Source organism: Polypterus senegalus, chromosome 4 (assembly GCF_016835505.1).
Source record: "Polypterus senegalus isolate Bchr_013 chromosome 4, ASM1683550v1, whole genome shotgun sequence".
Taxonomy (NCBI): Eukaryota; Metazoa; Chordata; class Cladistia; order Polypteriformes; family Polypteridae; genus Polypterus; species Polypterus senegalus.
Genome location: NC_053157.1, coordinates 245153778 through 245165942, shown reverse-complemented (window position 1 = coordinate 245165942; position 12165 = coordinate 245153778). Strand labels below are relative to the sequence as shown.

General features: G+C 39.6%; 1 protein-coding gene across 2 annotated transcripts in view; it reads right to left on the bottom strand.

The window, feature by feature from the left end:
- LOC120528401 (tripartite motif-containing protein 16-like) overlaps positions 1-12165 on the bottom strand; it is a 45503-nt gene that overhangs the window by 22285 nt on the left and 11053 nt on the right. Inside the window, exons 2-3 of one of the 2 annotated variants that reach the window (XM_039752557.1) lie at positions 6065-6185; positions 4696-5281 (exon numbers count right to left, since the gene is read on the bottom strand). In XM_039752557.1, coding sequence (XP_039608491.1) covers positions 4696-4767 — 72 coding nt within the window. In that variant the 5' untranslated portion in view covers positions 4768-5281; positions 6065-6185. The remainder of the gene's footprint in view (positions 1-4695; positions 5282-6064; positions 6186-12165) is intronic. The other variant, XM_039752558.1, reaches the window with a different exon arrangement.

Below are 12165 nucleotides of genomic sequence, written 5' to 3'. Positions count from 1 at the left end.
TCAAAACATTTGGCCACGACTGTAGATGTGTTTATGAAAAACAAGGCTTAGAAGCTCATTTAGCGGAACAGGCCATGATAATAATAAAAGTGTAAAAGGTAATTTTGAAATATTTGTTGGATTAAGTAGTGATATAAACAACAAAAGGAAGTTGATCGAGTGATACAGAGTGGCGGAGACACTCAAAAGTTCAAGTTCAGAAAGTGGCACAGTGCCCGAAATAAAAAAGAATTGGTCAGATATCAAAATCTACGTGAAAAGGCGAGTTGTAGCCCACCATCTGAGTGTCATACATAAGGGTAAAGAGAAGAGAAAAAAAAATAGTGATACAGTGAAGAAAAAGAGTTGAAATGTTAAGTTTAATCTCGAAATTTCCACTTTAATCTTGTAGTTTATTTTGTCATTAAAGAACAACATTGTAAACTTTATCTTGAAATTGATGTTTAATTTATTATAGTTTCTCAAATCTTATTATAACTAAGTAGCACATTAAATGCTTCGTATTCTATGTGTTCTTCAATGTGCTCTATGTGTGTGAATCACTACATGCTTCTTAAACGGGCTTTCTCTTATGCCAACAAGATGCAGAATACATTACATTCATGATATTACAGCTCACTGAAAATTTCAGAATATGATATCATTTTCATGCTGAAATGCATTAAAGCATGTATTAAACATGGGGGCGCAGTGGTGCAGTGGTAGCGATAAGCTGGCGTCCCGTCCAAGGATTGTCCCTGCCTCCCGCAAGATGCTTGCTGGGACATGCGTGACCCTCGATTATATTAAATAAATTATTGCAGCAGCACTGTCTCTGTTAATGTACCAAACCCCAATTCCTATCCTTCCATTTTCTTTCTCCACGCAACCAATCGCCACAATATAAGCTCTGTGATGAATGACAAACCATCTGTAAGCTTAGAACGGCGATTCTCCAAAACTTTTAAAGGAACATTGAAAAATCTTTGTGATACTTGTTTAATTATTCCATCCATCTATCCATCCAGGGTTGCGCCAGTCCCAGCAAGCATCAAGCGCAACGGAGGAATAATCATTGGATGGGGCGCCAGCTCAACGCTACAACTGTGCCACTGTGCCCTAAATGTTTAATTATTATGAGTATACATTACTTACATTTTGAAGGCATTTTTAAGAGGACAGATTATCTCATATTTCTCATACAAAATTAAATAGGAAACCAAGAAAGCCTCAGAGTTAATCACAGAAATTTCCAGAATAGATTGAGAACACGCTAGGTCTCCAAATGAAACACTTTATAGGAAAAGATTTGCCTTGCAATCCGAATTGAACCTCTTGACAACAAATGAGATAGAACAACTCATTTTTAAATTGCGACATCATTACTATGAACATGGAAAGAAGGCTAATAAATACTTTGAGCTACATTTTTTTGTATGAAAATGTGCTATATAAATAAATGTTGTTGTTGTTGTTGTTAGCTCAAGAAATCTACAAGCAGGAAGTTCACAATGCAATATCAGTAATTCCCAACACAGACGGAGATAAAATCATTGACCATAGAATTATAATGCACACATTTCGAGACTACTATAAGTCCTTATATTCTACTCAGTTTAAAGAAGACAAGACACAATCTAAGGAGTTTTTTGATTCATTACAGATATCACAGCTAGATACTCTCAGGACAGAGTCAGAATTACTAGACACTGTGAACTCACTTGAGAGTGGGAATGCAGCAGATCCTGATGGCTACCCTGCTGAATTTTATAAACAAATTTGAATTAAGTTAAACTCCCTTTTTTAGCAAAATTTAAAAAACCAGAAACAACAAAATTCTACCTCAAACTTTTCGACAAGCATTAATTACGGTCTTTCCGAATAAAAATAAGGACTTATTACAATATGCATCATACAGACGATTCTCATTACTGAATAACGATGTTAAGATACTCTCCAAAGTTCTAGCTAGAAGGATTGAAAAAGTGCTTCTTTCAGTAATATCACAAGACCAAAATGTATTTATTAAAGGTAGACATTTAGCTTCTAATCCTCAATGCCTGTTTAATGTAGTATAACACCCTGAAGATCTTATTATCTTTAGATGCTGAAAAAGCATTCAATTTGGTTGAATATTTGTGCATGGATCAAACTACTGTATGCCAGACCAGAAGCTTCAGTTTGTATTAACATTATTTCAGAATACTTCAAACTAGAACGTGGTACTAGACAAGGATGCCCATTGTCACCACTACTATTTGCAATAGCCATTGAGCCATTGGCTGTTCACTTTCAAAATGCATCTGACATAATAAAGAGGATTTTCAGAGAAGGACTTGAACTAAAAATATCAGTATATGCAGAATATTTGATACCATATATATCAGAACTTCAGTTTTCTATGCATGCAGTCTTAATTGTACTAGCAGAATTTCAAAAGATATCTGTACTAAAAATTAATTTGAATAAAAGTGTGCTTTTTCCAGTGAACTCCCTAGCACACAGCATTAGATTGGACAACTTCCTTTTATCAACTCAGATCAGTTCAAATACCTGAAAGTAATCATTACAAGTAAATTTTAAGTCACCTTCTCACCAAGTTTCTTGCTGATGGTATTGTAGCCCATTAAAGTCTTGTGCAGGTCTACAATCTTCTACCTGGCATCCTTTGACAGCTCTTTGGTCTTGCCCATGGTGGTGGAGAGGATGGAATGGAAGAAAGTGATTCTGTGGACAGGTGTGCTTTATACACATAATGAATTGAGATCAGGAGTATCTGTAATTGATTGATTGATTGATTGATTGATTGATTGATTGTAAACCGTGTGCCACATGGGCACAAAGCCAATTTGTGGGAGCCAGAATTCTGGCTGGGTTGTAGGGGTTTAAATAATTATTCCTCTCAATGACATGCAAATCAATTTATAACTTTGATGTAATGTGTTTTTTCTGTATTTTTGGTTGATATTCTGTGTCTCTCAATCAAATTGTTTCCTCTCCTCTTTTGACAAAGGATGTGTACTGTTTTTATTTTTATGTGTGTATATGTTGTAATTTGTAAAGGCTATAATGGTATTTTAACTGTCAAATTTTCTCCAGTGCTGTGGGCCTGCTTTGAAAATTGAAAAAAATAAAATCCCTAAGTTTTTAATAATTGGACTTCCAATACAACTCGGAGTCCTGCCATGTGCAAAAGTTTGCTATCGTGGGCTGCATCAGGAGTGGGCAGGAGGAGGACTATAAGAACCTAATCAAGGACTTTGTTAAATGGTGTGACTCAAACCACCTACAACTGAACACCAGCAAAACCAAGGAGCTGGTGGTGGATTTTAGGAGGCCCAGGCCCCTCATGGACCCTGTGATCATCAGAGGTGACTGTACAGAGGGTGCAGACCTATAAATACTGGGAGTGCAGCTGGATGATAAATTATACTGAACTGCCAATACTGATGCTCTGTGCAGGAGACGACAGACAGACTATACTTTCTTAGAAGGCTGGCGTCCTTCAACATCTGCAATAAGATGCTGCGGATGTTCTATCAGACGGTTGTGGTGAGCGCCCTCTTCTACGCAGTGGTGTGCGGGGGAGGCAGCATAAAGAAAAAGGACGCCTCACGCCTGGACAAACTGGTGAGAAAGGCAGGCTCTATTGTAGGCACAGAGCTGGACAGTTTGACATCCGTGGCAGAGCGACGGGCGCTGAGCAGACTCCTGTCAATCATGGAGAATCCACTGCATCCACTGAACAGGATCATCTCCAGACAGAGGAGCAGCTTCAGCGACAGACTGCTGTCACCGTCCTGCTCCACTGACAGACTTAGGAGACCCCACACTATGCGACTCTTCAGTTCCACTCCGGGGGTAAACGTTAATATTACACAAAATTATTGTCTTCCTGTTATACTTTCATTGTTATCACTCTTTAATTTAATATTGTTCTTTGTCAGTATGCTGCTGCTGGAGTATGGGGATTTCCCCTTGGGATAAATAAAGTATCTATCTATCTATCTATCTATCTATCTATCTATCTATCTATCTATCTATCTATCTATCTATCTATCTATCTATCTATCTATCTATCTATCTATCTATCGAGAAACACTGGTGTAGATGGTGAGTTTTAATCTTCACATACATTTTGAAATAGACACATTTAGCAAAAACTTTGCACAACTGCTGGACTTGGTGGGATTCTTTGCAAACTGTTGAAGATCAGAGTCCATCTCATAATCATACGGTGTGATTATCACTTAAGGAGTTGATTAAATTAAACTATGTCTGATCAATAATTAGGTGCAGAATTACTTTTTTAATTAAAATAGTGAGAACATCTATAATACAAATCTATGCATATTTTAAGAGATTTAGATCTAATCTCAGAAATCAATATTAACTGACATGTGAGTGTAACGTGTCTCTAAAAGAGGCTTGAGGTACTCGAGACACAAGTGATCAGATTACAAAGAACCTCCGCTCAGTTTAATGAGAGCACTCAGCTCACTCGACTGTCCATGGATCACACTGTGTATCTCAACCTGGACTGTTTGATGTCTTCCACCCAGTCTCACCAGGACAGGCTCCAGCTCCCTGCTGTCCTATACAAGCAAACTGAGACTCCTCAACATGAAGGAATAGATTTCTATGGCAAACTACATTTGTGTATCACTTAACTCCTTTTCTTTATTTTGCTTCCATTAAACACTAAACTCCACTCACCTGTTTTCCTTCTCTTTCCAGCTCCAGCTCGACCTTTTCATGACTGTTGTGTTCAGTTACTCCACACATCATGCAGATGCATGTCTCATCAGTTTTACAGAATATTTCCAGACTCTTCTGATGTTTCTCACAGAGTTTCTCCTTTAGGTTTCTATCAGGATCAACCAGCTTGTGTCCCTTCCAGACTGCTATTTCATAGTGAGGCTGCAGGTGAGTCTGACAGTAGGAGGCCAAGCAGGTTAGACAGGAATTCACTGCTCTGAACTTCTTCCCAGTACAGAAGTCACACTCCACATCTCCAGTGCCAGCAAAACTTTGAGAAGAATGACGACTGAGTCTTGGTCTCTTAAATTTCTTGATGACTTCATTCAGCAGGGTGTTTACGTGAAGTTCAGGCCTTGTGGTGAAGGTGTGTCTGCACTGAGGACAGCTGAACTCTTGACTTTGATCCCAGCAGTTGGTGAGGCACTTCAGACAGAAATTATGACCACAGAGGATGGTGACAGGGTCAGTCAGGGTGTCCAGACAAATCGAGCAGGTGAACTCATCCTATAATCCACGCAACTTGTCTTCAGCCATTGTCAGTCTGAGGAGAAGCAGGCAAAGAGAATCAGTCAGGCAAACAAGGAAGTGACTTGTGAGGAAATGAAAGTGAAAGTTTGTCTGTTCTCAGTGAGGAGGAGGAGGAGATTTAAAGAGACAGCTGAGAGCTCACAGAGAGAACATCTGAGGAGACACTGAGGGTGAACAGTTAAAGTGAGACAGGAGCTCAGAGAGTGAAGACCACAAGTTGAAGTTCCTGGCTATTAGACTTCCATCAAAGTAACTGAAGCCCACTCGTTTTAAGAAACAGAATAATCCACCCACCCATCTAACTATCCATCCATTTTCAAACGTTTTTGTATTGAGCAGGGCTATGAGGACACTGGAGCCTCAGTAACCATTGGGGTGTAGGCAGGAGCAACCCCTGGATAGGGTGTCAGTCCATCACAAGGTGAACACAAACACACACACAGACACTCTCTGGCCAAATTACAGTTTATTATAAACACAAGGATTATGTAAGTATGACCCTGCTTAAATATTGACATACTGTAATTGGCTCAGATGGCATCAGTGTGTGTGTGTATGTGTGTGTGTGTGTCTGTGTCTGTGAGTCTGAATGGGCCCTGCCAAGGATAAGCTTCCTTTTCAGAGCTGGTTGCTGTCTTACACATATGGCTCCTCATGACCCTGCTCTCCACTAAACGCTATTTCTCATTCTATCCACAGCCTTGTAAATCAATCCTTATTATACAGCGCCATCCTTTCACTGACCAAACATAAGCCACTTTACTAAGCACACTCATGAATGTGTTAATGTGCTTACCAGCTCCATCATGGTGTTGTATTGAGACTGTAGTCCTGCGGATCTCAAGTTACTTCAGAGGACTGCTAAGACAGTTGAGGACGGACTTCATCGGTGTGTCTCTGCACTCCATACAAGACACCTGCAACACACACAACCTTCACAAGCCACCCAGAAATCTGGCTGACCCCTCACGCCCATCATTTTGGCTCTTTGAGCTCTTGCCCTCTAGCAGACGGAATCACAGCATCAGAGTCATCCAGAGTGTTACAGTTTGTCCCCCCATGTTGTCTGACTCCTCAATGCTTTAGCACCTTTCACTACTTGATGTTGAACTATGAACTTTACACTATTTACACATTTGAAAAATGTCTGCATCAAATGGATAAATTGCTTTTTTTTAGTGGTAAACAGATTGTACATTTATTATCTACTTACCGTATATTGTTGATCATGTGATGGCCTTTCTGACGACTAGGTATTTAAATAATTAGACATCTGTCACACATCGGGACACAGATTTGATCAATGAGGATTGCAATCTGTGATCACATGATGGATATCAGATTGTGACAAGTCAAGTCAAAGAAGAAAAAGTCAGACAGGATGAACAAATCTCATTTATTATGTTATGTGACAACAACACAGACACACAAGCACCACACCTGCTTGACTCACTCTGCCCCTTGAGGTTGTTCATCTTGCCCTTTGTCCCCCGACACCCTTCTCTCTCACTATCACCCCTCACTCCTTCTGTATTTTCTCCACATTATTTTAATCCCTTCAGGCTCCAAGAAGGTGACAGATTTAGAACTCACAGTTGCCATCTGCTGCTGAGGCCTGTAATGCAGGATGGAGTGTCTCTCTACCTGGACCTTTATCTGATGATGTCAGTTGACACACAACATATAGGAATTGTTTATTAATCCTCAGAATGTGTGTGTCAATGGAAAGATAAAAGAGTTCACAAGTATCGATTGTGATTGGCACTTTAAATGTTGACAGTGATGGTGAAGTTAGTCAGGTTTGGGAGACTTTGACAAACATGAAAGCAGGAAGGAGGAGGTGCAGTTTAATATCTGACGTGATATCAAGTGCCTCAGTTAAACACCAAAACCATCAGTATGGCCAGTGCCTGACAAACTGGTGATTCCTCATCTTCAGATATTCACAGATAATTTATTCAGTGGCAACAGAACCCCTGAGTTACCAGTGACCCCTTTTGTGTCCATCCCCAATGGAGGAGCACAATAATGTCTGTTGAGAGGACAACAGTCTAGATACTTTTGTCACTTTGTGCTCATACATACAGCCATCTCTCAATAGTACTTTATAGTTAGCCTTTCACTTGCACTGCTCCAGCAAGTCCACATGTTTGTCCTACTTAAGTAAGTGACCCCTTTGGAATTCCCTGGAATTGATTCCTACTAAAATGCAATCTGATCTTCATCTAAGTCACAACTCAAGGGAAACACACTCAGACTTCATTAATGACACCCAAACTGTTCTACTTTCCATGTTGTTATTAAGCACATTGAGTCACCATGTAGGCCGGAAACACTAACTGAGCCCTTGATTTGAAGATCCTGTCGATCCTCCTTTATCAGCCACAACCTTCACCAAACATTTACTGTTGCTGATTATAAAATCTGCACAGTGGTGAGGATGACTTATGGACCATTTCTTTAGTAGTTTTAACAACAGCTGCTCTGAAGGCAGAAGAGACAAAGCCTTTATGGGAAGATGTCTTAATTATGTCCAGTAGTGGTTCTGTAGCAACAACTGGTGAGCTTTACAAAAAATGAGTTGGTAGAGTTGGTCTGAACAACTGATTATAAGTTTCATTTCAGAAATTAAATCTAAAATCATCTCAATTTAAACTTATTAAAGTGGCCAATTCAAGGACTGACCTGATCTGATCCAATGTCATGAAAGCTGGAGGTTGAATGTTAACTTCTATGTTATTGAGTTTATTAATAAAAACATTTATACAATCATTGCTACTAGATTTATTGTGGAACTGCCAGGCAGTTCTGATTTCTTATTTTTAGATCAACTATTAAACTTGTACTTTTCTAAGTACAACCACAGAGATATTTTATATTTTCATCTATTTTTTGTAGCAGTAATGATCCTCCTTCTTATTCAGATCTTTCTTATGCCAGTCGATTCTCTCAGTCCATGCACTAGTGATGGGAAGTTCGGATCATTTTACTGACTCCGATCTTTGAGTCTCGTTCAGCAAAATGAACGAATCATTTTTCGAGTCATTTCTTTCAATTCTCTTTCCGGCTCAGACTGCATTGGTTAAGCTTATGGGGCTGTCACGTGATGAACGAACGACTCGAAAAACCCGAAGACTCGAAACAGGTGAATCAATTCCAATACAGAAACTATAGGAAGTTGCGCAAATGCGCATGCGCGACTGAACGAATCACTCCCACGAGACGACTCGTTCTTCTTCGTTCAAGAACGACCCATCACTACCATGCACACCACTATAACTATGAAGATCTCCATTTGCACCCTAATTCACCACTTTCTAATTTGCGACACTGTGTATTATTATTAAATATTGACAAATCCCTTTTCACATCAATTCAGTTTTGTTAGAGAATATCAGCTTTCTCTAAATCCATGGCAGCTGATATGTTTATTTTTTTGTCTCCATATTCGGGTTTGAGTTTCTAAAGATGTCACTAAACCCTGAAGTATGACTATTATCTGTACACCTCATAGCTGTGTTTCCCAACTAAAAATAATTCAAATGATCTACAATGGCTTTATTAACAGGAGAGAGAATAATCATATTATGTTTTTAATGTTAACCAAACCTAAATTACAGAGTGTATTGCCAATAAAAATATGAAGAAACCATAAAAATAAACATAGAACAAATCTGTTTATGGTGTTCAGTTCCACAGTTTTGTGAAGATCTATTTTCATAATTGCTGTAGTTGATATATTTAAATAAGAATGTGGAGTAATGTCTACAAGATGCTATAATGTTTGATACTACATGTAAATGTCTCAAAGCTCAACATGGCTGTCCAATAACATGAAACCGACACACAGAGATCATCAGGAAGTCATAACCTGATCATCAAAGGGCCGATCCCTGAGGTGTGGAGACCTTCAGACCTGCAGGATAAAAGAGGCATGGACTTGGGTCAGTGTAATAAGTTTATATGTCACTGTGCTCTGTACAAAAATTTTATAAATCTACTTTTCTTTCTACTCACATGCACAGCTAATACGAAGCCAGATTTAGCACAGGGGCTCATCATTTAGAACTGCTAGGTAAACATAAGAAGACAAGACAGGGACAACTGTGAAATGGGCATTGTATGCTATTTTTGTGTCTCAAAGTCAGCATGAACCTGTATCCTCTTTGCCTTGTTTGGAATGGCATGATGTACCTAAGTGTGGGCCTGCAAATGAAGGAAGAGTATAAAGCCTTGGCATATTGCCTGGCACACCTTTGAAGCCGATGGACGGATGGGAGATAACGTCATCGGATCCAGAAAATCCTTCCAAAGCAGTGACAAAAATGGCAGACTCAACACATCGGGTCCCCACTCCCGAACTGGGTTCTTGTCATGACTTCCTTCATCTATTATGCAGCGTAAGCCATCATTAAAGAAAACTAAGTTATTTCTCTTATATGATTTCTTACCACCGTATCACTAGGGGATGGGTATCACCTTTTAATATCATATCTGTATAGATTTGGGTTATGTAAAATGCCACAGTTATAAAAGAACTTCTTCCAACAAGGGAGCTAGCACCCCCTGCTGGATACAGACATCCCAGAGTATTTCTTTTTACTGCTACTTGTCTCAATTAGAATTGTACCAGTATGAACAAAATCGATGGTCCCGTAACTCAAACATTCTGTGTTTTTTTTTCATTTTCTTAGGACCATTCACAAGGCCGTCCATTCTATATGTTTTGAATGTCATAGCGTTTTCGCTAAATGGCTAGAGTTTAATATAGGAACTCTTTCATTTCACAGCAGGGTGAAGCGACACACTTCTCCCTCAACCCTACAGGCCTATAAGAGAGACATGCCTCCTGGGTGTGGGAATTGGTAATGGGGTGTGATGAGGGTTTGGTTTACGAAAGCCTCGCCCATAAAAGGAGGCGTTTAAAAATGATCAGTTATGGCCATTGTCCATCCCCCATGTTACCTCTCCCCACCCATAGGGGTAGAGTAATCATATTCATAAATCATATTTTCATACATTATATTTCCTAATGGCATATTTTCATAAATCTGTTTTTCATTAATTATATTTTCATAAATCATATTTGGGGTGGGGCTTAAGGTCATCAATCATCCCTTTGCCAGTTTCTGTCTGAAATTACTACTCAGGACATTGCAGCGTGGGGCTCACAATTATGAGATAAACACAGGCATTCTGAGGGAGATGGAAATGCAGATGGTCTATCAAGATTCCCGCTTCCAGAACAACCCAGAAAAAACAATCAAAAGATTTTCTGCTTTCAGGTGGTGGACTTTACACTTGCAATCGTCCACCTGACCAAGCAGGAAACCAGGGGCAATTCAACATTTTCAAAACTACCGATTGCATTGTCAGAGGTCAGGACCATAGCACCTCTCATGCACTGCCTGATGTTCAGCCTTACCTTTCATGGGGTAATGATCTATCAGTGACAGCAGGATGTCTCCAATGATACCACCAAGGTTGAGGAAATACATTCTGGATGAGTTATACTGTGGACACTGTGGCATCATCCAAATGAAAGAGCTAGCCCAGAGTTACTTTTAGTGACCTGGAATTTAATTGTGATATTGAGTCAACGATAACGTCATGTTCATCATGCAAAGGCTTCAGAAATATGGCAAGTCCAGCACCACCACCTGTTATAATATGTTTGTTATAATATTAATATAATGTCACTATCTCTGTGCACACTGTTATACAGGCAGACCAAGTGTGGTGCACAGGGGCTCAGCATTTAGAATTGCCAACCAAGCATTGGATTAGATAGCCAAAGACAGCTGGAGGATTGTGTAGTCAGCCTAAAGACATAATAGTATACTTCTGTCCTCTGTCAGCACAAAATCTTCCTTCCTAGTTTGGAGAATGGGATAAACTGCAGTGTGAGCATTGTACTATTCTTGTTGGAGGTGAGGTTTGTGCTTACTGTCCTTGTTTGGAGAAACGAGAGGGCCCTGCACGTGGAGAAGATAGTATAAACACATGGAAGGAAGAGTATGTCCTCCATCTGGAAAATCCTTTCAACGTGGTGACAAAAATGGCAGACTGCGTAGATCAGGACTCCCACCTTGATAAAGTCTGTCATAAGCTTCCAGTCTGTAACCGTGTAAACACCGTCAGTAAAGTAAGCTAAAGTATATTTTTTCTCATGTGATTTTTTTTGCACTGCCGTAATCACGATGGGAGGGATATCGCCTTTTCTGTCATATTTCTATATTTTTCGGTTACTTAACATGCTGCTATTTCAAAAGAACACATTTCCGGAGTGCTAATGCCTCCTAAGGAACCACCACCTCCATGGGAATGGCCTACCAGTCCTGGCAATGTGTCCATTTAGACTTTGAAGGACCTGTAGAAGGTGTTATGCTTTTGGTTGCTTTGGATGCACATTCCTGAGGTCACCATCATGTCCATCATCACATCAGAAAATATGATTCAAACCTTAACAGAGATGTTGTACCTTTCTTGTGTTCCAAGTAAAGGAGGGATTCTTTAAAGTAATGATATTAAAAATCTTCTTTCCAGCCATTATTACCAATGGCAAAGCTGAAAGAATGGTGCAAACCCTTAAATACAATCTTAAAGTGTCCAAAAGTGAAGCACCTTTCAAACAACATCTTTATGTGTTTCTTCTTAAGTTGAACAACAGGTATGTCTCCAGCTGATCTGTTTCTAAAATGGCAGCTTAAAACATGTCTCGATTTGTTCAGATCAGCCACCACTCAGGTGCGAGTTTATAATAAGCAGCAGGATCAACTAAATCAAAGTCCCAAGCAGGCTAAAGATTATGAGTTTTCCAGTGGAGATGATGTTCTTGCTCATAATTCCTCTACCACTGAGAAGTGGGTGCCAGCAACCGTTCCAGAAAAGACTGGA